The sequence below is a fragment of the Polyodon spathula genome, chromosome 31, assembly GCF_017654505.1.
Source record: "Polyodon spathula isolate WHYD16114869_AA chromosome 31, ASM1765450v1, whole genome shotgun sequence".
Taxonomy (NCBI): Eukaryota; Metazoa; Chordata; class Actinopteri; order Acipenseriformes; family Polyodontidae; genus Polyodon; species Polyodon spathula.
This window is the reverse complement of record NC_054564.1, coordinates 1,612,394-1,638,118: the sequence shown is the minus strand read 5'-3', so window position 1 is coordinate 1,638,118 and position 25,725 is coordinate 1,612,394. Positions and strand designations below refer to the sequence as shown.

At 40.7% G+C, this 25,725-nt stretch overlaps 2 protein-coding genes across 2 annotated transcripts; one reads left to right on the top strand and one right to left on the bottom strand.

Annotated features, from left to right (window-relative positions):
• The first annotated feature begins 7,651 nt into the window (after nt 1-7,651).
• Nucleotides 7,652-9,737, top strand: LOC121303028 (nodal homolog 2-A-like). Its single transcript, XM_041233422.1, has 3 exons — nt 7,652-7,937; nt 8,375-9,198; nt 9,308-9,737. The coding sequence occupies exons 1-3, from the start codon at nt 7,652-7,654 to the stop codon at nt 9,458-9,460; spliced, it is 1,263 nt and encodes a 420-aa protein (XP_041089356.1). The 3' UTR covers nt 9,461-9,737.
• A 7,364-nt stretch (nt 9,738-17,101) lies between these two features.
• On the bottom strand, nt 17,102-25,409 carry LOC121303227 (eukaryotic translation initiation factor 4E-binding protein 1-like). The gene is made up of 3 exons (XM_041233796.1): nt 25,021-25,409; nt 21,050-21,223; nt 17,102-17,834 (listed from the first exon to the last, which is right to left on the bottom strand). The coding sequence occupies exons 1-3, from the start codon at nt 25,151-25,153 to the stop codon at nt 17,803-17,805; spliced, it is 339 nt and encodes a 112-aa protein (XP_041089730.1). The 5' UTR covers nt 25,154-25,409; the 3' UTR covers nt 17,102-17,802.
• Between the last annotated feature and the right edge of the window lie 316 nt (nt 25,410-25,725).

The window sequence follows — 25,725 nt, the reverse complement described above, 5'->3', positions numbered from 1 at the left end:
GATACAGCGACTCGAAACCCCCACTGTGAGATTTTCAATGTTGGGTCAGAAATCAGTGAGATAGAAACGACAGGCACGCGTGTGTGAAATTGCGCAATATTGTGCTGGCATTATACCGCCATACCACTTTCACACAGCCCGAGGGATCATGCGAGTACACCCTTCAAAGTGCTCAGTCAACAACAACAACAAAAAAAAAAACGTTTTCATGGCAACGGCAACGGAAACTAAACAAAAAAATAAAAAAATAAATAAGCAGAATAAAGTGGGTAAGCTACTGGATAGATAGATAGACAGATAGATAGATAGATGTAGTATCGTGTTTTATATGAAGCTATAGTATTGTCTATCTAGCTATCGATCTATCTATCTGTCTAAATGGCTTTGCTTATATGTCGAATTGAGTTTGATTGAAAATGATTTGATTATGTTATTGCAATGATATATGACGGCAGACATAGATCCAAAAAAAAAAAAAAAAAATCAATTAAACAAACAAAATTAGGGAGAAGAAATAAAAAAACAAACATGTTGAATCATTTGCAATGCAGGAATTATTACTACCAGTAAATGAATGAACAATACTGTAGTACTGTACATGCCCTCTCGCGTATTCCAGTCCCATCTCCTCATTATAACGCGTTCCTTGCATTCAGCGGCTGTACCCGTGCTGTCAAATTAACATACAATTTAAGAACAAAGTGACGTGCACCTCGGCTACTCTCAAGACAGTAAAGGATATCAATACCATCTATTGTATTGTTACAAGCGGGTGTCAGTGGAAGTCTTTGTGGTGAATTTGTTTTTGCTGGCGTGTTTGATGTATTAAAATGGCGTTTACTAACAAGGTCCAGGTATATAAAGAATGCATATTAAAGCATATTGTAATGTTTGCATTGTGTATGCACGTGTCAGCACACATGGGGCAGCACCAGGCCATTGTACAGTGATTGTTTGAATGCTATGGTTTGCTTATTGCACGTTTGCCGGTACGTTCATGAGGTATATTTGTCGATGTATTTTATGTTTACAAAAAGGCTGTATAATGCCCATCTGGTAATGATGAATACTATTAAACATAATGACTTTGGTAGAACATGATTACATAGAATGAGAGGCGGCAGTTCAGTCTCCACGCGTTAAGCCTGCCCTGGACTGGAGGGAGCACCCTTTCTCTAAGGGGGTGAGGGATGGAGGGAACAGTTTAGTCTCCACGCGTTAAGCCTGCCCTGGACTGGAGGGAGCATCCTTTCTCTTGGCGGTTAAGGATGGAGGGAGCAGTTCAGTTTCTTTGCGTCAAGCCTGCCCTGGCCTGGAGGGAGCAACCTTTCTCTAAGGGTGACGGACAGAGGGAGCAGTTCAGTCTCCATGCGTCAAGCCTTCCCTGGACTGGAGGGAGCAGCCTTTCTCAGCAGTTGAGGGAGGGAGGGAGCAGTTCAGTCTCCATTCCTCAGCAATGAGTTATAGTCGGTAAATCATTACCTCATAGACAGGTGCAATGAACAAAGACTCACGTGCCTACTGGAGATACACAACCATAGGTTAATGTTTCAATGTTCTACCCATCTAGAAGTGTCCCATAATAAAAGCACAGCAAAATGTAATAAAGCATAGCAGAGCACAGGTGAGTATTTTAAAGAACAGGGAGGTATGGTAACGCATATTAATAAACACGACAAGCCAGGGTAAAATATGGTACAATTCTCAGTATAACCACGGGGAAAGCACGGGGGGAAAGCCGCAAGAATCCCTCGTAAACTTTTACGAGGGCGGGCGTAATTATTGGAACTCGAAAATGGACTTTGCAGCCAGGAGAGTGATCTGGAAACTGAAATCAGACACGTTTAGCAATGTTAAAATAGAGGTATCACCTGGCCCTGTATTGAGGAGATTTATTTATAGTACTGTTGCATACATCGCAGATTATCTTATCAGAACTCCATTCCCCATTGACAAACAAGCGTATTAGTCATATGACTATCGCTGTGTGTATTTTCAAACCCTCGTTATAAAGAAGCCTATTGGTTGAATCGACTTGCTTGCATTTCATTGTTCTACACAATACCATTGTTCGGACACACGTTGCATTGTCACTATTATAAACGTCCCCCACTGTAAACGCACAGCAAAGTGTAATAAAGCACAGTGAAAACATTGTAAAGCACATAGAGGTCTGGTAAAGCATAGGGAAGCATTGTAAAGCACAGAGAGGTCTGGTAAAGCATAGGAAAGCATTGTAAAGCACAAAGAGGTCTGATAAAGCATAGGAAAGCATTGTAAAGCACAGAGAGGTCTGGTAAAGCACAGGGAAGCATTGTAAAGTACAGAGAGGTCTGGTAAAGCATAGGGAAGCATTGTAAAGCACAGAGAGGTCTGGTAAAGCATAGGGAAGCATTGTAAAGCACAGAGAGGTCTGGTAAAGCATAGGGAAGCATTATAAAGCACAGAGAGGTCTGGTAAAGCATAGGAAAGCATTGTAAAGCACAGAGAGGTCTGGTAAAGCATAGGAAAGCATTGTAAAGCATAGAGAGGTCTGGTAAAGCATAGGAAAGGCTTGTAAAGCACAGAGAGGTCTGGTAAAGCATAGGGAAGCATTGTAAAGCACAGATGGGTATGGTAAAGCACAGTGAAAGCATTGTAAAGCACAGAGAGGTCTGGCAAAGCATAGGAAAGCATTGTAAAGCACAGAGAGGTCTGGTAAAGCATAGGGAAGCATTGTACAGCACAAAGAGGTCTGATAAAGCATAGGGAAGCATTGTAAAGCACAGAGAGATGCGGCAAAGATTATTGAAAATAGAAAACGCAAACATTACCGTTTAAATGTACCGTGTTACTATAGCTGTATTGCATTTGAATTGTAATAAACACGTGGAATATAAAACAAGACATATCTCATATATCGACACCGCTCTTGTTATAATGAAATATAAGAATAGACCTCCAACAAGTAATGGACAGACAGTATAAATAAATTCAGAACGACTCGGGTAAAACTGCGTATTTTTCGTTCACAAAGAAGTCTTACCTAATAATAATAATAATAAATAAAAATAACACACACACACACACACACACACACACACACACACACACACACACATATATATATATATATATATATATATATATATATATATATATATATATATATATCTATATATATATATATATTATATATATATACGTCCACATAAATCCCTTTACGTTGTGTTCGAACCTTTATATATGTAAACACACATGTGTAACGTTAATTCAAAAATTAATGAATGTGGTGTGTGTGTGTGTGTGTGTGTGTGTGTGTGTGTGTGTGTGTGTGTGCATAATAATATACACGCCAGAATAATTTCTTTTTAATACTGACACATTTAGGGTTTAGAGTAGTTTTTTTTATCTATTGTACTTGGGGTAACTGCTGTTATGTTTATTTGTAAAGATCTATCAAACTCTTTTAAATTGACACATAAATACATCAATAAATAAAACATTTTTTAAAAGAATTCAAAGTAATTCCACTTCAATAGATCTGATGATCCGTCAAATAGCCAATGAAAACCCTACAATGGCTGACTCAGCAAATCTCACATCAGAGGGGATACATTGTCATATCAAAGCTGATTGGACGATTTGAGGACGTTATGAAACAGTCCAATTTCATTAGAAGTTTTGTTTGAACCAAGTGTCAAGAAAGTGTTGCAGGAGGAATCAAGCAATTGTAAACAATATACAACTAGTAAAGAACGGCGTAGTTGGAGGGAAGGATGGCTACACTGGATAATTTCCTGATAGCTGTATACCTTTAAAATAATTTTAGACTGAAACTGGCACTTCGTTTAAAACGGGACCATCCATGAATTGTCGCCTTCAAAATATCTAAACTGTAGTAACGACCACATTCCACAAGGTGGCAGCACCAGCACGGTTTTACTAAAACCGAGGCGACAGATACCCTGTCACATCTGTCGAATCATTTCTGTTCGTATACAAATGATATAAGTAAGCGAAGTCTGTGTAAATACAATTATATATTTTTTAAAGCTAAATAATTATTAATAGGCTACTGCAGTTAATAAACTACTAAGGTGATCAGCTTTGGTTAACGTTGAAATATGTGTTTAGAATTTGTCAGCGCATGAGAATCACACACACACACACACACACACACACACACACACACACACACACACACACACACACACAATGCCAGGTACAATAATATCAGGTTATGTGGTTCAAAGGGGTCAGCTGTCTTTGATGGACGGCTTGTCCCACATTCTCCCCTTTGAATACAAAACGATGATGTGATGTTAATCGTTTTAATACCTTATGCTCAAGCGCTGAATGAATGACCACTGATTCTGAAGAGATTTGATGACAGAAGTCTAAAATTCAAAGACATTGGTTTCGTTTATATTAGTATTTCCTAATACAGAATACGCATACTGTCGTCTCTGTTGATTATTAAATATCTTTTTTTAAGATATAGCGCACTATTCTTAAATATTTGCAGACAGAAACACAACTCGGTTTCGCGGAGTTACATCATTGTTTCCGAGAATTGTGTTTTATACAGTGAAAAATGTTGGTTAAACTTTCTTCAGAAAGGGGTCCTATATCTCCTTGTGGTCCTTGATTTTTAGACAGGGGGGAACTAAGAGTTTAGACAAAACTGTAATCAAACTGCAATGAACGGGGAAATTGCATTGTGCGATAACACCAGCTACCAAATATACTGATAAAACACACCATTGCTCATTTCTTATATACAATGATATTAGCTCTTCACCGTGAAAACACGTTGCTAAGAATGGATCCCCTATTCTTTAAATCACAAAGTTGAGACATTTTAAAATTATCTGGTATGGGAATCCACTGATTTTACTAACACTGACCGACATTCACGGATAACGCGTCTTCATGTTTGTACTTTAGTTATATTAACTCTATGTTGCTGAATTATAATGTTTTCAAGTAAAAGTTTGACCAATAGCTCGTTTTTTGCATTCTATTTAAAGTAGGCTATATGCACACACACACACACACACACACACACACACACACACACACACACACACACACACACACACGTTTGCACTTCTATACTTGTGGGGTCTTTTCATCGACTCTCACTATATTTTTTATTTACTATTCCTAACTCAAGTCAAACAAAACCCCACACAGGGTGAACGTCGACAATAAACTTCCGAGAAGCGGGCATACCCGGGCTTTCTCCGATTCCCGTGTGATCATTAAGCTGAGCATCGCATGTTGTGGAATGGGAGTGCGGTTTGGAAACGACGCGTTCATTTCGCAGTGTATTGGACAGATGTGTCCAGAACCGATGAGATGAGCAGCCAGCGCGTTACTCGTTTGCTCTTGTCGATTCTGGAGTGTATTGGGCAGTTCTAGAATGGGTCTGATTGAGAAGCTACAATGCATGATTATTGTCATCGACAGAGTGTATCGGACAGCAACTTCTGGCACACCAAATGAATTGAAACAGCTGCATATTGTAATTCCAGGTGTAACACAGATTTGAATAGCAGCGTTTTACGAAATGTGCAGGACAGTGGGTGCTTATACTGCCGTGTTACATTTCAATTTCCTTACGGACATTTCGTTCTGCTCTGAGAAATCCCTCGTTGGGACTATTAAATACAATCAATGCAATGACAACTACTACTACTACTACTACTAAATAATAATAATAATAATAATAATAATAATAATAATACTGTTTTTTTATATTGAATATGTTTTATTAATTGATTTAGATGTGTTTTATCGTATTAGTATTTTAGTAGCCTCGAAACGTATACCCCAAACGAGATCCCCGTTTCGAATCCCAGGTCAGCCATTGAATCACTGTGTGTGACCCTGAGTGAGTCACTGAACCTCCTTGCGCTGCGTCTTTGGGGTGAGACGTTGTTGGAAGTGACTCTGCAGCTGATGCATCGTTCACACACCCTAGTCTCCTATCTTCTAAAGCGCTTTATGATGGTGCTCCACTATGAAAGGCGCTATATAAAAATAAAGATTCATATTAAACTAAACTTGACTGCAACGCATGCGCTCTAGACAATACTGTAACTGCTCAACCAAACCCATCGCTCCCCTGGCGTGGGGTCCCATTCTAGAATACTCGAATCTCCCATTTGCGGTACCCTCAGAATCCTGCAGGTCCAAACCAGAGTGCAGATTGATGCAAACAGCAAATCCAATCCTGGATCAAACATGACATGAAAGCATCATCACCTCTCTTTGAAGTTCAAAGCGCAAAAGAACTGATTTGAATTTAAGATCTTAATTCAGTCAATTAGCTGATCCAAAATAAACAGATTTGGCTTGTATGGTTGCATACTGTAAATTACTAATCTCCTTATGTCACTGCATTAATAAGTATACAATTATATTGCAATATAACAGGAATTCAAAATATATAAATAATTGAAGGGCCTGTTGTTATCGACTTTTGAGAAAGAAAGAAAGAAAGAAAGATGCAGTTGATCTCATGGTTTTAGTGTTTTACTCGGAATCAGTGTGGTTCTCTCTCTCTCTCTCTCTCTCTCTCTCTCTCTCTCTCTCTCTCTCTCTCTCTCTCTCTCTCAAGCACTCTTGTTTTGTATCAATTTGGGGATAAGAAAAAGGGTGCCAAACCCAAGATTGTTTAAATCCACTTTAATCCAGTTTAAATAAACGAAGCCACTCTGCAATCCGAATCGATTAGAATCCGATTTGATGACGTTTGTAGTGCACGTCAGCGTGCTCAGCTCCTTCGTTTTCTGTACTGTTCTGGAGCTCTTCTATTCTCTTAAGAAATACTTGAGTGTTGAATGTAAACTACAAGCAAAAGTATAGTATTGAATACCTTTGCATTCACTTAATCTGCAACAGAATTGAATTCATTCAGCGCTGTGTTTAAATATATATATATATATATAACATAAGACAATAACACGGTTTACATTACAAATACTTATTTTTAACACTTTATATGATCAAATTACTTACAAATAATAGTAACTTAGCGATTTAATTTATAATAGATACATTTTAACATATATTTCTGTTACATAATTTCTCCATGTATCTTTTTTTATGTTTGAGTTTAATCAATACCATTTAAAATCACCTGTATGTTTCTTATGTAACATTTTAACTATGCATTTTAAATCTGTGTGCATATTTAACCCTATAGGTGCTACACACCCCATGTATAACAACGGGAACAAAATACACTGTATGTATCTCATTTTAAAATATACAGCATGTAACAGTAGGGTGTAATATACAAAGGAATACTCGCTCGCTGAATAAAGAACGGGCCCGATTTACAGACAATGAACTTGACAGGTTCGTCCTTTTGATGCGGGAGGGTCACATCAAAGGACCCGTTGATGTCGGGTTCATCAAAGGACACCGAGGCAACTATATAGAGTCAGGGGTGAGCAGCCATCACTTCAGTCTAGGACTAGCAAGCAGCAAGAAACGCATCTCTCTCCCTCTCTGTCTCTACTAGCAAGAGGAGACAAGCACACCGTACTCTATCTACACTGAGAAGATGGAATGCAGCAGTTATGTTTTCTTCATTAGTGGCTTCTTTGTGATTTTTTGGACTGGCTTTTGCAGCACGGAGCCCATTCCGTTCCCCCGAATGGAACCCAGGGCGGCTCTCCTAGGACTGTCCCGAAGACCTAGCGGCAACAACGGAGCCGCCAGCAGCAGTGGACCCGGTGCCGGCGTGCAGACCTCCATGGTATCGGGGCTCGGATACAAAAACGCTTACCACAGTCTCAGATACCCCCTGTACATGATGCAGCTGTACCGCTCTTTCAAGACCGGAGACAGCACCAGGGCAACGGCCGCAGCAACCGCCAGCAACATTGAGGAGAACCCGCTGCTGCACGAAGCAGATTCCGTCCTGAGCTTGATTGCAAAAAGTAAGTATTGCAATTAATATTATGATAGAGCATTGCATGGTGCTGAATACCTGGGACCATTGCAATCAGTGGTCGCCCATAGTGAACCTTAAGGAATAATCGCTCTCATAATCTTATCAGTGACTGAGAGGTAATCGATCTCTCTTATCAGATGGTCCCTCGTAAACCAAGGGATTTCTGGATGCTTATTCAACATGAAGGTGTTTTTTTGTGTATTGGTAAGAACCAGACGTCTGTTAGTCCTACAAACGTGCCTGCATGGGGGGTTCAATACACATCCCGACTTTGTTTTGACATTTGGCCTCGTGAGTCTGCTTACTGGTTTGTTTTCTCAAGCGCATCTGCTCAATAAATCACTCGTGCGGTGTACTGTACTTTGCAAATCGAGGTTAAATTGCTCTAACGCATTCTCCCTTCTCTCTCTCCCTCATCTCCAGGTTGCAGTCAAATAGGCGACAAATGGACCGTCACTTTCGACATGTCTTCCATCTCGGCCAACGAGGACGTCCAGCTGTCCGAATTACGGGTCAGGATCCCTCATTTCTCAGCTTCCGGCAAGGTGTCTGTGGAGATCTACCACTCCCACGATCGCAAGTGCGCTGGGGAGGAGGACAGAACCTGCCAGGACCGCCTCTTCCTCGGCAGCTTCGGCGCCTCGCCCACCGATACCGACTCCGCCTGGAAGGTCTTCAACGTGACGGCCATGCTGAAGTACTGGCTGCACCAAGGGGCGAGCTTCCCTAACGGCGCCAAGGCCCCGGTTAGGGGTGAGTCCCACCTCGGCGAGCCCGACCAGGGGGACGCCGCTGCCCCGGAGCACAGGCACAGGCTGCGGCACCAGGGAAGCCGGGGAAAGGTGCACCACAACACGGTGGACAGAGTCATGATGGTGGTCTTCTCCAAGCAGAACGAGTCCAGCCTCGCCGCGGGAGCTCCGACCCTCATTCGCGCAGTGGAGCACTCCAAGTATGTGGTGATGGATAAGGGCGTGGTGGGAGACAGCGGGCGCAGGCACAAGAGGAACCGCAAGGACCGGGAAAGAGTGAAGCTGGCGGGCAGCATCGGAGACGGGGTCGCCGCCCCGGCTGAAGGGAACTTCAAACCCCTCTGCAGGAAGGTGGACATGTGGGTAGATTTCGAGCAGATAGGCTGGAACGACTGGATCGTCTACCCCAAGAGGTACAACGCGTTCAGGTGCGAGGGGGACTGTCCCAGCCCGGTGGACGAGTCCTTTCAGCCCACAAACCACGCATACATGCAGGTGAGTCGATGTATTGATTTCTATAACTACATTTTTTATTGTGGTATCTAATCATTAAAAAAAAAAGTCTTTAACAAATGTACTAATGTGTTTTGTTTCTCTCTTCCAGAGTTTGCTGAAGTTGTACCAGCCAAGTCGAGCACCCTGCCCGTCGTGCGTCCCGACCAAGCTCAGCCCGCAGTCCATGCTGTACTACGAGAACGGAGAGGTCGTTCTCCGTCACCACGAAGACATGATAGTGGAAGAATGTGGATGCCATTAACCGGAGCACAGTCGCCCCCCAGAAGAAAACAATACTAAACACTTAGAAGAAAAGAAGCACGGGGCTAAAAAAGACCCCTTTTATTAATTATAAGAACATTACACTAAGGTTGCCTCAAATGAACTCCAAGTGACCTGTTATATTATACTCGCGGTATAATATTTAAACGCAGGGACTTTCCTACTTATTTCACGGGATCAACAGCCTTATGTTTTGTGATAATATAGGACTTCTTAAAAAAAGATGATTATTATGTGTGTAAATTAGTTTTATTAACAAAAGTGTATATTGTGATCCAAATGTGTTTCCTTGAATGTATAGCATGTAATAAAATTATATTTTTGTAACAAAACAAAACAAAACAAAACAAAACAAACAAAAAAAGACTTGTAAATAATACTATCTAACTTTATATGACCTGCCAGCGGTCTATTGCGGGAACAGAAAACTTTGCCAATAAAATAAAAAAGCCATTTAAAATAATTGATTTGTGTGTCTCTATTTCTCTTCAAGCACTGTTGTATAAACAATGCTAACAAGCTTAGGTGTGTCTTATTAAATTGATAGTTGAACCAGAAATGGATCAAACTGCTATGCAATGGGAGTCTTATTCCCATCCCTGGTTGCAAAACACATATATGATTTACAGAAAGAAAGACTGCAATATAAACAAAGTTTATTAAAATAAATATCTGACTAAACAGTATAGAAGCATAGCAATGCTGGTGTGCATAGTTTCTAATGTCATAGAGACTGTTCATTAAAATATCTTGGATATTTATCAGGGATACCAAGATATTTAGTGAGCAAGTAGTCTGAGTGAAGTTATCCAGCAACAAACTCCCCGTCCCCAGCTGTGCTGCTTCCCTAGAACAAGGAGAACATTTCCGGGGACAGTTCTACTTGTGAGACGTCTCGCTCATTAAAATCTTTTGCATATTTTTTAAAGAGGAGACGATGATCTATTGAGAGAGGGGTGTTTAGTAAGGAAGGGGTCTGCGTGAGGAAGCATGGGTCGATGCAATCAGTGTAAAACCCTAAATGGTATAGAAATGGTTATAGATGCTGCTTCAAACAGAGGAGAGTGAGCATGAGAAACAATTCAATTCTCCCCTTCATGAAATTAGATTCTGTTATGAGGAACAAAAAAAGGACACTTCTTTAATAGCTGTTCTTGTTCTTAATCTTAAAAAAAAGTTATTTAAATCTCTTATAGAATATATATATATATATTATATATATATATATATATTAGATATATATATATATATATATATTATATACCATCTGTCGAGGTATCCTGGAATATGTGAGAGCTACAGTCGGGAGAAGTGAGGTCACGCTCTTGTTGAGTCTGAGAGGAGAGAGGAGGAGGGGAGGGTGGGGAAGTGTTTACTTTGGGACAGCTCCTTGGGGGGGGCTCAGGAAGCGACAGGACAGGGATGAATTGGACAAGTTCTCAAATGGGGGTGTCCCTGCACAGATTCACGGGAACATGCCACTTCAGGGTGACAACAAGTTGCCGAAACGCCTGAGCACACTCTACAGAGAGGCTGCTAAAGAGCTGTTACACCCAGACTGGAATGGACTGCACTCGAGGAACAGACAGGGCTTCCACTGGCTCTGGAGACCTCTCCAAGCGACCCCTTCCACTGCTCTGGGGACCTCTCCAAGCGACCCCTTCCACTGCTCTGGGGACCTCTCCAAGTGACCCCTTCCACTGCTCTGGGGACCTCTCCAAGCGACCCCTTCCACTGCTCTGGGGACCTCTCCAAGCGACCCCTTCCACTGCTCTGGGGACCTCTCCAAGCGACCCCTTCCACTAGCTCTGGAGACCTCCCCAAGCGACCCCTTCCACTGGCTCTGGAGACCGCTCCAAGTGACCCCTTCCACTGCTCTGGGGACCTCTCCAAGTGACCCCTTCCACTGCTCTGGGGACCTCTCCAAGCGACCCCTTCTACTGGCTCTGGGGACCTCTCCAAGCGACCCCTTCCACTGAGCACATAACACAGGTATTAAATGCACCGAGACAGCAACCTCTCTGCAAGTCTAGATTAACAGGAGAGCTCAAAGTGAATACATGAGATTAAAAGGGGCCAGGGGTCCCTTATAAAAGCTTGCCTTTGCAAAACTGTGACGAGATGTTGCTTAGTGCACAAAATGTAATTCACCTCTCAGCTCCAGAGTTGTATTTTAGAGTGACACAGTCAGCCCTCGATCTCGATATCTGTGTATATCATACACAGCTGCAGCCAAAAGCTTTGCATAACCTAGAATTTTAGGATTGAGAGATTATTATTATTATTAAAAAAATAAGAACTACATGAACATAACTTAGATCTTTTCTTTAACACCTCGTAATACAAGGTAAAAACTTGCACCATTGTGTTAGAAATGTGGCCTCTTCACTGTTAGATTGCAAGTTTCAAAAATGAGTTTACATTTCTACTGTTAGGATATTGAATTAGCTTGGGTTTGCATTTCTACTGTTAGGATACTGAATTAGTGTGGGTTTGCATTTATACTGTTAGGATAATTAATTAGTGTGGGTTTGCATTTTTACTGTTAGGATAATGAATTATTGTGGGTTTGCATTTCTACTGTTAGGATACTGAATTAGTGTGGGTTTGCATTTACACTCTTAGGATACTTAAATAGTGTGGGTTTGCATTGCTACTGTTAGGATAATGAATTAGTGTGGGTTTGCATTTCTACTGTTAGGATATTGAATTAGTGTGGGTTTGCATTTCTACTGTTAGGATATTGAATTAGTGTGGGTTTGCATTTACACTCTTAGGATACTTGTAGAAGTACTGGGGTTAGGTGCTGGGTTCTAGGAAGTGAGAAAGAGAGAAAGCGTGGATGAGACTAATTAAAACTTGCTCTCCCAATAAAACCATTGCAACCCAGCCACTGTGTGTCCAAGCCTTACAGTAACATTGCATGACACACACTACGCTTTATCAATTCTTCATATGTATTGATAACATGCTACTCAGTAAACATTGTTTTCTCTATGCTTTTACTGCTGTATACAGGATTGCTGGCCCTTGAGAAACTTTTGGCGTTGAAATCAACCCTCGCAATAATGTTCAGTTTCCAGTACAGTCCTTGATACTACATTGCTCTTTAGTATTAGAGTTTTGCACAGAAGAATAAAGTCTCCCCTCATAACAGCATAGAAACGTGCAGCATAGAATCGTGTAATAACGCACATTGAAAGCACTGTAAAGCCCAGAGAGGTATGGAAACCATAGTAAACTAACCCTTATAATAGTAAAATCACAGACAAGTGGACCAAAGTACAGTGAAAGCATGGTAAAGCACAGGTAAGCAAGCAGTGGTATGGTAAAGCATATTAAAAGACATGGGGAATTGTGGTAAACTAAGGCAAATGCATAGTATAACCATGGGGAAAATTGCAAAAGTACCATGCAAATTTACTGCGGTAATCTTTCGTAAGGGTCCCCCTGTTTAAACCTGCTTGCCAATGTTTAAGGAGCAGGTAGTAGTAAACAAGGTTCTAATATACATTGCACAGTTCTGTAACAGCCTGAAATCACGCACAGTACAAGGGAGTGGACATTGGGTTTGTAAACTGAATTAACCCTGAGAGTTTTTATGACTGTCCTGGAAAAAGAGGCTCTGAATGCAACTACAGGTGAAAACGACTCGCCACCTCTCAGTTCCTATCCTATACTGGGATTTATAAACCTGATTGGTGCAGAGCCTCATTTCGCTGAATTTGTATTGCACATTATAAAAGTTCACAGCAAAGTGTGATTAAGCACAGTAAAAGCATGGTAAAGCACAGGCAAGCAGTGTAAAGCGAGGTCTGGTAAAGCACATTACTAAACATGGCAAGCCAGGGTAAAGTCAGGTAAATCATGGGAAAACTTCACAAACTACAGCAGTAAACTTTTATAAGGGTGATAAGTGGGTCTATATACCACCCAGCTAGATGAATACAGAGTTAAAGGTATTCAGATCTGACACGTTCTAGATCATTGAAACAGACTCCAGCCTCCTAATGCAGGTCTCAATAGCTTTGCACTTTCTATGGTCCCCTATTACAGCCATTGACTTCTTTACTTATTGTCTTATATGTTGACAAATACAACAACACAATGATGTGTGCTATGGGAATTTTTAATATACTATATGAAATATGCATGAGATCTATTGTCCACATTTACAAAACGTTTCCTCCAGTCTTTAACTCACTCCCAAGAGGTAAAACACCTGTCCATTTTACAAAACTAGAACAAAAAAAGTTATATTAGAACTAAACCACCAAGTTATATATTGCAAGTTATACATTAAGTTATACACTGCAAGTTATACATTTCAAGTTATATATTTCAAGTTATATATTTCAAGTTATATATTGCAAGTTCTCGAGTGCTCTCAGCGTGTTTTGTTTCACATTTTGTAACATTAATGCAATTTAAAAATAAATAAGTAAATAGGAGTGAAACAGTGGAAACACTTTGAAAATACGTCCCGTTCTGTCTGATCACATTGTGTATACATACATGTTTTTTTTATTTTTGAATAAAGATGTATTTGGGATATGGAGGTCTATAAGGCTGTCAAGCTGCTTTATATTTATTTGTTTTTTAAACAGATCATTCTGGTAACCAGTAAAGAAACCAAAGGCATTATATATTGATTGATTCACAGTTCTTGTATGTGTGTGTGTATGTGTGTGTGTGTGTGTGTGTGTGTATATATATATATATATATATATATATATATAGCTCAAAGAGCCAGGTGCCCAACGTTTCGATATGTTGTACATATCTGCCTCAAGGGAGCCTGTGTTTGAATCAAAACATTGGAGGTATTTATAATAAATAAACTGTCAAACTCTGCTACACGATGCCTATGTGCCACGGTCCTGCTTCTCTGCTATTCTTCTTCAATGGCACTTATACGCCGTAGAAAGTATAAATTTGATATCCTAGCTGTAGATGTTTTATTTGACTATTTACGGTCTGGATTGAGAGAATCCGTGTGCGCAGACAAGAAGTCTTCTTATCTTCCTTTCGCCACTTGTCTATTTTGATAACGAGCTACATCGTTTTTTTTAAGACGACAAGGGATTACACTTAGTTTATCCCAAAAGGAAATAATAACAACAATTAAAAGAAAAAAAAAGCTGCTGTTTTGTATCCTTGGCAGCATCTTTTGTGCGGGTGTGTTTTGAGCTGTATTTGTTCGTTTGCTTTTCTGACAGCGCCGCGGGTGGTGAAATTAAAGGTTCGATTGAATATATTGCATCATAAATACATTTTAAAAATTACATTATCACGATTGCTTTATTCCCTTGATCGGTTGCGATTGCCTGATTTTAATAAGAATGCCACTTTTCATTTCCCTAGACGTTATAGGAAAACTCCAGCGCACACGAACATAGCGGCTGGTTTTTCCAGACGGTCTAATGACATTAAACAGAGAAGCGTCTAGGGCTCGCTAACCCGAATACACACGGGCTCGGAGCGCGTTTCCACATCAACAAAGCGAGTCTGGTTCCCTAGAAGCGAAACTGCGACACCCCCATTCAACCTTCAAAATAAACTGTCGGCCTCCGACAAAAGTGTTCTGTCGGTAATTAATTAGTAGCTATTAAGTAATTAGCAACGGGGACCATTACTGACTGAAACCAAATAACCTCGTGTTTTATATGTTGAATCAACTAATAGGTGTCGAGTTCTCTTTAACCTCGAGTTTAAAGAAGTGACGTTTCTTTTTTAGTGGTTTAAAACATATATTTTTTAACTAAACTAAATAAAAATATATGTTAATCTACAGCACTACAATTCTAGTTTCTGCGCGTAAGATCAAGTACATTTTGTATTTTAATTATTATTTTTTTTTTGGATTTAATAAGACTCACCGTGTCATGTGAGCAATTTATAAGCGCAATGTAATTTAAACTACGGGTTATTTTCTTGTATTATTTCATTAGGGAAATGGGCACGTTCACTATACAGGCATACATTAGCTACAATGTGTTATACCCACACACTTTGTACATGATATTGTAAAATGTTTATTAAAAAAAAAAAAAAAAAAAAAAAAAACACGTTTTATTTTACAGTTTTAAATCACGGTAATAAAAAATAAAATAAAAAAATGTCGAAAACATATTTTTTGATTAAGGACTATTTAGTTTGTGTTAAACGACACGATTTATGATAAATGACACACACATCTGTGAGTTAATACCAAAAACAAAAAGCCTGTTTCCCTTAATTGAACACGTTGATAAAGTAACGCGTGTATTTATTTTTGTTAAGTGATTTGCAAATGAAAGTTTAGTTTCAGTTTGCATCGGTAATGTGTAGCTGATTGGACACAAGGGTTGAATGACATAGCATCTTGTACAACCAACACCTGTTTACTCTGCAGCTTTAGTGTTGCTGTATCAGCACAGCCTGCTAGTGCAGGGGCCTTCATACAACTAGCAGGTTTGCTGTCAGCATTGCCAAACCTAAATACAAATGCATCACACTTTGCTATCTCCATCTTGAACTTTAACTGATTATAAACTCGCTGGGGAGGCAAAATAAGCTGATCCCTGGAGCCAGCATTACACTTCAGCCATCAACACCAGACAGAAGGATATCTACATCATCAGATGGAAGGAAACACAAATGGATGGAGATGCAGATGGATCACATTAGTTTACTGTAAAGCTATGTCTTAGTTGGTGCTTATCTTGGCGAGCGATGAGTTCAAATCAGCATGAATCTACTCTCATGTAATTGAAATCTATCTATCTATCTAGCAGCTACAGTGTAACTATAAGGCACACTAACACCATTGTACAGGAGACATGGTTCACTTTAAAAATGTCAAAAGTCATTTATATATATATATATATATATATATATATATATATTGCACCCGCTCCACTTTCTAAGCACTTGGATGTATATTCCAGTTTGGAGCGAATACTGTTAATTAAAATGACATGCTGCATTAACATGAAAACGGACAACTTCAACATGAAATGGGTGTTAATTGGATTATAAAAGCCCTACTGCGTGCCTGGGAACAGTGCAGCTGGTTACACACCGAATCAATCATTCATTTATTTATTTTGAAATCACCTTTCTGGTTTTCCTATTGGCTGTGTTTGTTGTGAGGTATGAGTGTATAGGAGGCAGCAGTTAAATCTGGTACTGCAAGCCTACCTTAACCTGGACTGGAGGGTGCACCCTTTCTTTAGTGGGGGGGGGGGGGGGGGGGGGAGCAGTTTAGTCTCCAAGCCTGCCCTGGACTGGAGAGAGACCCCTTTCTTAAATTGCATACAAAATAAAGAGATTTTAACTTTTATTTTTGTAGTCTTTTTATTAACCCCCCCCCCCATCATTACATGTAGGGAAACATTTCTTTAGATTTGAATGTCCTGACAGGTCAGCAGTTTCTCATCATTTCCAAAGGCATACAAGTGGGAAACAGACCTAACCAACTGGTTGTGAATAATTAGGATAATTACTATTTACTTTTGTTTATATAACCTGGACAGTGATGGATTGTTGTTCTTTTATGCAAAAGATTAAAAAATCAAATAATTAATGGCCCTTCATTTCCGGGTTTTTAATCAAACTTTCCAGGATTTTGTCTATTAAAAATATAAAAATAAAACAGATTTACCAGTGGATGCTGTGAATGGTAAAACTGTGTGATCCCAGCAGAGCTGGTGAGGGCCAGTGAAGTCAAGCAGGTTCACCCTTTACAAGAGACCCTTTCTCTTCTTCTCACCAATACTAAAGTATTGACTGTGTAAACACATCTGCCAAATGCCAAGTCACAGATATTTCTGGGTATAAATCAACCCTTTTAACACGCTTGACTGGTCTAAATGTCAGGAAACAAGTAAAACAAGATCATTCTCCTGTTAAAAAAAAATTAAAATAAATTCAAAAACTGAAAATCAAAGGGCTTTGCATACGTGATATCATGTTGCCTTTGGTCACTACTGTGATGTCATAATCAACATTCCCCCTAAAAAAAAATAACAAAAGCCTACGGCAAGCCTGCGTGTTGTCATGCCATCCTCCCCAGTGTGACCTCACTTTGTTAGCATGCAGCCTCCGCTCTGCACTGAAGAACGCCTCTCAGCGCGTGTCAGCACAATCCAAACACTAGTTTTGTTCACAGGAGCTGTAGAAGTAAATGAACCCCAAACTTGGGGAACGAACACGGAACAATCAACAACACCTAAACGGGGGCGCGTCATTTAAAAAAACACCCCCCTGAGACTTGACCTCCTCCTCCTCCTCATTCTCTTCTTCTCTCATTTTCCTTTGGATCCCCTTCCTGGGTGCATCTTAAATATCCATCTCAAACAGGGAATCGTCACCTTGGGAATACAAAGAGACAAAACAGCTACATAAGAACCAGGGCTTTCAGTTGTAATGTTCCTCGTTTTCAAATTCTATTTAATTTTTCAAAATCAAGATTTTGTTGACCTGGTTTTTGGTCACTAGTTTGCAATGGACACAGACATTCATGCATGCCAATGCTGAACTCTTCTTTAAAAAATGGTCTGTGATCAGTTGGAGTCGGAGCTTTGTGCTGGTGTGCTCCTCGTTTGTGTAACTCTGTTCCTCTCGACATTGTTAGGCAGGTTTAAACACTGGATCAAAGTCTACGTTGAAAACATACTTCTTTTTTTAATGTGCTTTTATACAATTGGTTGTATGTGGAGTGCGTTGTACACATGAGCCTTTGATCTCTGTAGAACGCTCTTGGGTGCCATGGCGTGAAAGGCGCTATATAAAAATACAACTAAATTGTATCATTTACAGTCTCCATGTAAAAGCTCTCTTTGATACTAACTTTAAGGGTGCTGTAAAATGTACCATAGTTGCTTGAGTATAAGTCAAGAAATTTACCCTAAAACACAATCTTGAAGTTGGGGGGGTAGACTAATACACATGCAAAAAAAAACCTATGTCAGCAAACTTTTAATGTCTGCAGAAGTCATGGCCGGTGTGTGGTTACTGCAGTTCCCCATCTGTACCCGAAAGGGTTTAGGACCCAGGGGAGCCCTGTGCAGGCATGCATTCAGAGCGCAGGCAGGTTCACACACAGTACTCCACCACGCACCTGACCCCTGTGGGAAACAGCAGCATCTCCCCTGTTGCCCTCGTTACCAGAGCAAATGCTTCCAATTTCTCTCAAATCAAAACGCAAACATGTCAAGATTTGCAGAAACAATTCTGTGACACTGTCTATACATATTTAAAAAAAAAAAAAAAAAAAATCCCAGGTTTGTTTACACCCAGAGCCCTCACATAAAACACAGACGCAGCAGTACAGCCAGACCACCCCACCCCCACATTCCACTAAAATACATCCGTGGGGGCTAAGAAAGAACGGGGGGCGGGGGGGGGGGGGGGGGGGGCGCTTGTACACTAAAATGATACCATTGCAGGCTATACAAAAAAAACCACGTACCGCGGTTCTAGGTAGAGGTGCTTTAAAATTGTTATTTTTGCAAATCTGCCGCTCAAACAGCATCAGGATATCTAATGCATATATTTAGGAAAACTAACACCTGAAGTGAACTCTGACAAGAGTTTTGATTTTAGGAGTTACTTCTCGTTTTCTGTTACACTAAACTTACCATCTATCTTTCAATAACAAATGAAACACACTAGAGAGAGAGAGAGAGAGAGAGAGAGAGACAGAGAGAGAGAGAGAGAGAGAGAGAGAGAGAGAGAGAGAGAGAGACAGACTGTTTACCATTGTTTTGTGTTCTGCACCAGACTAAAACCTTTGTTTGCTGCTCTGAAGGAACTGCTTGCTGGATTGGGTTTTGTGTTCTCTGAGCTGTGTTTTATTTTTGGTTTTAAGTATTGCAAAAAGAGAATGTACTCAATCCAGCTGGTGAATTTTATTATTGGGCAGGCCAAATTAGCAAATTTAAAGAGCAGGAAAAACAAAATGAATGACGTTTTAAATTCTGATCCTTTTTTCATTTTTAGAATGCTTGTATTAACACGGGTTAGATTGGATTTTAATTTCTATAAAGCAATGCAGAATATAGCAATGTTTGAGGAAGCCTGGTGTGTACACAGGGTGTTGTGTGCTGTTAAGGATGGTGAACTAGAGGATTATCTGTAATGTGACTTTATATGTGTCCACAGTACTTTATGTATTGTTTTGTTCATCTTGGGTGGATCTGAATTGATTTCGTGACAATATCTGTTTTATAAATATTGATTTTGTGTATTATATTTAATTGTTAAATAAAGTTTTTTCAAAAAGTAAAAATAAATATGTATCTATCCATCATCTTATCTTGTATTCATTCAAATCCAACATCAGAATGGCTGGGCGAATTCCAACACTCCCATTTACATCTTGATGCTCACAGCAGATGCAGGCGCAGTGTGGTCCGAATTCACTTGTTTAATTTAGGTTTGCAATTTCATTTCTATATTTTATTTTTCCATATAGTTATCTTTCACATATAAGCACAATAACTTGGTGGGTTTGCTAGTTATTCTGCTATCCTGATATTCCTGGAATAACCGCGGTACTCGAGGAATATTCGTGGGGTACCTCTTTGCGTAGCTCTGTGTTTCTCAGAAAGAACTGCTTTGTTGAGTTTTGGCCAACTACACCAACAGCAAATGGAATATAATCTCATCCAGAACTGCCCTGCAGGGTTTCATGAAATAACGCTGAGCGGATCGGAAGTTAACACCAGCTCTCTGGGGTGGGTTGCACACTGTAAACACAGTGCCGGCTTTGCACAGCGAATCCACATCCCTTCACTGGCTGTCGGCTGGCCTTTCCACCTGACCGAGCTTGTGATCTATCACGTGATGGATGACTTTTGGGTTGGCCTCCCCTCACTGCTCCCGTCTCCCCTCTCCACTCTCCCACCCAGCAGAATGCCAAAAAAGGAGACAGGGTCTGTCAATCTGCATGGCTGGAAACTCCAGACGTTTTTATTGTGTGTGTGTGTGTGTGCGGGGGGGGGGGTCCACTAATTAGAGGCAAAGCAATACACTTTCTTGATACTTATTTGGATACAGTATTAGTGAACACAGTCACACAGAGTCACACACACAGACAGACAGACAGAGACTGTCCAACTCACACATTCTGATACTCTAAATATGGTAAGGAATGTCTTAACCAGATTTTACAGGGATGGCAATACGACTCCCATTGCATAGCAGTTTGATCCATTCCTGGTTTACTGATTTTAAACCAGACCCCTGAGCTTCTTACCGACACACTGTGGCTCATCAAGCTTGTATCAAAAGTTGGAAAGGGTGAAACTGCTATGCAATACGAGTCTTCTTTCCATCCCTGCTTTACCACATTTGGATAAGCGCTTCCTACTGAAGCAGAATGAAGTGCGATGTGTGTACCTTCTGACAGGCATCTCCTTATAGCCTCTGCATTCCTATACTCTCAATGCTAACTGGTGCTAAAGAATGTCTCGGGCGAGCTGCACCACAGCTGGGTAAACTGCGCTGTAGAATCGGCAGCTGTTTTGCAAACTTAAAAAGGAGTATTATATTTCTGAATCACTCTAGCACGCCTGTCACTGACCAGCAGCAGTCTTGTCCACGTGGTTGGCTTCGTGGCTGGTGGTTTGGGGCGTGTCCTCCCCGGAGTTGGGGCTGGTGACTCCTGGAATGCTGGGAAGGTAGCGGGGAGGCGTTCTGGCCACGGCTGAATTGCGACACTCCATCAGGAACTTCCGATCGTAAATAATCCGGGTACCTGGAGAGGAGAGGGAGGGAATACGTGTTTGTGAGAGAGAGAGAGAAACAGAGAGAGTTTGCATAAAGAAACAGAACACATAGGAACATACGAGCATTTAGAAGTGAGAGCCGGACATTCAGCCCATCAATGCTCGTTTCATCTCAAACCTTTGTCAAGTTGGGTATTAACCCTCTGCGGTCCTATGTCGGACCAGGTCCGACATTACAATTTTCCCTTTCCGGTCATCAAAAAGACGTCAAGCACAGGTCTCTAGTCATTTTTTCTCCGGAAAAAGCCGAGAAAACCTTTCAATGGCAGAGTGAGACCGACAGGAGCCAAAAAAAAAAAGAAAAGGGGCGGATCTGATCAATACACATCGCCCCTGCACCACAGAGATAACACGGACACAAACACAGAAGACAGCGGCTTGCGCATCCAGCGCTCGAAGAATATCACGGATATTTGCAGAGCTTTTTGAGATGTTATAGTAATAAATAATGACTTGGATCACATTATTGAGGAGTTTGGTGATAAAACGGAGAGGAGAGGATTGATCAGTATGCATGACTATGAAGAGGTATGTGATAAATACAGTGATCAAGGGGTGGAGGCGGGGCTGGAGATACAGTACTGAGTGTCCTGTTGATATGTAGTGCCTTTTAAAACTGTTTTACTATTCAAAACAACACTTTTAAACAGCGCGTGTAAAATAAACAGCGCGTGTGAAAATAAACTGGACTGGCTGACAAGCTCTGAATAAATGGATCGCTAAGGGTTAAAGGATCCCAGTGATTCTGCCTCAGAAACATGGCTAGGTAACCCTTTCCATCCCCTCACCACTCTCTGTGCAGAACAGTGAGTCTGAAAGATGTACAGCTAGGGCCAATAGGGTTACATCACCTAGAAGTTTAGGATTGAGACAGCATTTAAAAAATATGTATGAACTTAGATATTTTACTTAACATCATGCAATCAAGGAAACTACACAATTATATTGCAAAAGTCTACCGGAAGCCATAACAGTGGTACAGTAGTATTTCATGTTAGATTTCGAAATGTCACATTTTTATATTTGTCAGTTTTTCGTTAAGTATATGGGAAAACTAGAAAGCGGTTTGTAATTCAGTTAACATAACATTATTCAGCAGGTTTCATTCGACTTTATCAAGCGAAACGAGTTTGTTCTACAGGGGGGGATGCAAAACTTTTGGCCGGAGCTGTACATGCTTTGGGTCGGATTTTTTTAGTTACTTACGTGAAGTAGAATCCCCATTATTATATTTCTGCATGTTAACTTCTTCAATAACCGAACTTTACCAAAGGAAAAAAGAGCGTTGCAATTTAGAGTTAAAATGCAAAAGCAAGTTTGAAATTGCAGATCAAGTTTGAAATTGCAAAGCTTATGCAAATACCCAATTGCAAGGCGGCTGTCAAACCGACTACAGATGGCACCATAGGGATTTGTAAAGCAACAGCAGAAGCCACAGACACATGCCTCGGTGTGGATACTGCGCCACACAGACTGTGTAAATATATCTTCTGAAAACAACTTGGCTCTCAGGATATTTCCTCATCGCCGGTCATGTGTTGGTGTTGATATTTCTCGTTCAACGACACGCGTCACGTGTTCCTACTGCTTGACAGATGGACAAGAAACTTCTAAGGGAAGGTCGACGTTTTTCTGAAGCCAAAAATCACACTCACTTTCACAGCTGTCTCTGCTCACGGTACTGATGCCAAGAGAGTCAGGTCCAAACGACACTGTTTTTTTCGGAGCAGGGTTGAGGTTAATTCCTGTTGTACAATTCCAATTCCCACTCTCTTGTAATCAACTCCAACACATCACTGATCAAAATTGCACAGCTGTATTCTCTTGAAATGAGGTTTTCACAGTTACAACAAATTGAAGTCGCTGTTTGCCAATTAAACTGGCTTCCAATGAACGCAGTTGAACAATCACAATTATCACTGCCTCCAAAATATCAGTTCCATTGAAGGAATTGGAATTCCAACTGAGAAACAAGAATTGACCCCAACCCTGTTTCTGAATGTTAAGTTTGACTTTTTTTCCCGCTGAATTCACTGCTTCTAGACTGCATTTCTTCTCTGTGAGTTTAGCACAAATCGATAGGCGTCTTATATGTAAACGGTAGAGTATAGATTCCTGCAGTTAGTTTGCTGCCTGACGTTTCCTTTTGCATGTTACTGTGCTGTTGCAAATGTGTTTGTAGACGCCTTGCAATTGCACTGATATCATTTATCAAAGTGTCCTTGACTGGGTCAATATTAGCTTCAGCTGGGAGCAGAAGAAAAGGACAGTAGTCTAATACAAATGTGAATATTTATCACATCTCAGAATGCTAAAAAACACACTGAAGAGGGAAGCTGATTAAAAACGATTCAATAACAATGTTGCAACAGACAAGTTAATATCCGCAGAGGTACCCTGTGGCAGCCCAATTCAATTAAAGGTGAAACAACTCCCACGGTCAATATGTAGGCAAAATCAGCACCTTCTCCAGACCCTTATCCTTACCAGACCATCTCAATCTCTTTTACAAATCCTCTATTCATCCAATAGGAAGCACTGATCATATCACTACTACGGTATTGCAAACCAATTCATATTGTGCGTCTCTTACAGTAACACTGTATCCTGATGAATCTAACTCGTGCTCAGCTTATGGTCCTGGTGTTAAGTGTCCCGGGAAGGTATACTGAATTCCCGGGACGCCTTCCTCAAAACCGGGACGATCCCGGGAAAACAGGAACAGGAGGCAGCCCTACTTGTGCCCCGTGCTGGATTTGATCCCAGGTCTCCAGATCTGAAAGAGGCTTGTGTGTCATTACTGAGACTCTCTCAGCTGGAATTCTAGACACTGCCTCTCCTGTACATAACGTTCCCTGGAACTCTGTTTTCCAAGAAGGAATTGGCACGCTGCTGTGTTTACACTACTGCTTTAAGAGGCCTTTCACCCAACAAAGACCGATACTCCTGCGTCCTCTTAGCAAATCAGCTATGGACATAAGGCTCCCGTTGCATAGCTGTTTGATCCATTCCTGGTTTTATTACAGTTTAATCAGACACACCTAAACTTGACATCTCCACACTGTGGCCAACCAAGTTGGTACCTGGAATGGGTGAAACTGTGCATTAGGAGTCTTATTCGCATCCCTGCAAATCCTCAAAAAAAAAAAAAAAAAAACACGCCCCATTTTTCTATGCAAATTATATATATCTTATTCAGCTCCAACGTTAATCCGTAGCAGGGCCCGGGAACTCAGTGCATCCCCTTATTTTCCAAACCTTCTGTGCATATGCTCAAGGCAGGAGAGTTGCACGTGTGCGTGATGTTACAGTCGCTTAAAGAAAATGGGGACCACAACTTACTTATGGGCGCACCCACCCACACACCCACACACAAACAACTAGACCGATACACAATACATATATATATATATATATAAAAAAACGGAACCCGCGTCTGACCCCAGCCCTTAAATGCGTTTTTCTTATCCAACTGTAAAGACACACAACCCGTTCTTTAAAACTTAAACGGGCATAATAACGCTCTCTCCAATTCACCTTAAATCTACTGCAGCAATTTCTACAGCAATTGGTATATTGCGATTTGAAAATGCAACATCAGTTAGTAACGCAATATTAGTGGCAATAATAATAATAATAATAATAATAATTAGGGTTCCGCGGTGTTGAACTTGACAAGTGTCAGTCCATGCCATGCCACGCTGCTTGTGTTTTCCCCCGGAGGTGCTGCATGTGACTGATTCACGGTGTTTTGTGGTTTCATTACCTCCCGGGGTGGTACTGAACACGGTTCCTCCCGGTGTGGTGCAGTACCCGTGCGGCACCTTCGACGCGTCCTCCACGGTAACGCGTCGGGTAGGGATCGCTCTGCTAAACGTCTTTTGACAGCCAGAAGACATTGTCGTTGTTGTTGCTGTTTTCTTCAAGTGTTACAGAATGCTGAAACTACGAAGCACGAAAGAAAGAAAGCAAATCCAGCTCGAAACTCAAAAGGAGTGCAACAAGAATAATACTATTCCTTTGAATTGACGTTTACAAAAAGGACCCCGTTAATAATGCACGCACCCTGTCGCCCTTATCAGCACCAACCCGCTGCCCCTCACTCTTGCACACGCACACGCACACGCACACGCACACAGAGCAAACACATAGAAAAGAAATGTCTGCGAGTCAGGGAAACAAAATAAAGCCAGCTTCCTCAAAGGGAATTCTGGGGGCTGTAGTTTTTTTTTTTTTTTTTTTTTTTTTTTTGCTTGGGTGTTGTTTAAACTTTGATTTATAACAGCAATTCATTAAAGCTACCGGTATTACGTGAAATTATTGATTAGCAAAACGTATGTATTCATTTTTGATCGTCAAATAAAAGCCCACGCTGTCACGGAAATTACAGTTTCATTATCCGATTAAGAACATGAGAACATAAGAAAGTTTACAAACGAGAGGAGGTTGTTAGTAGCTTATTGATCCCAGA

What these genes read in the sequence shown, in the direction of transcription:
- LOC121303028 (XM_041233422.1), top strand. Translation starts at nt 7,652, where the DNA reads ATGGAACCCAGGGCGGCTCTCCTAGGACTGTCCCGAAGACCTAGCGGC. An exon ending in CCTGAGCTTGATTGCAAAAA is followed by an intron (nt 7,938 to 8,374) that starts GTAAGTATTGCA and finishes CCTCATCTCCAG; the next exon opens with GTTGCAGTCAAATAGGCGAC. An exon ending in CAAACCACGCATACATGCAG is followed by an intron (nt 9,199 to 9,307) that starts GTGAGTCGATGT and finishes TCTCTCTTCCAG; the next exon opens with AGTTTGCTGAAGTTGTACCA.
- LOC121303227 (XM_041233796.1), bottom strand. Translation starts at nt 25,153, where the DNA reads ATGTCTTCTGGCTGTCAAAAGACGTTTAGCAGAGCGATCCCTACCCGA. An exon ending in GTTCAGTACCACCCCGGGAG is followed by an intron (nt 21,224 to 25,020) that starts GTAATGAAACCA and finishes TCTCCTCTCCAG; the next exon opens with GTACCCGGATTATTTACGAT. An exon ending in CGTGGACAAGACTGCTGCTG is followed by an intron (nt 17,835 to 21,049) that starts GTCAGTGACAGG and finishes TGTATTCCCAAG; the next exon opens with GTGACGATTCCCTGTTTGAG.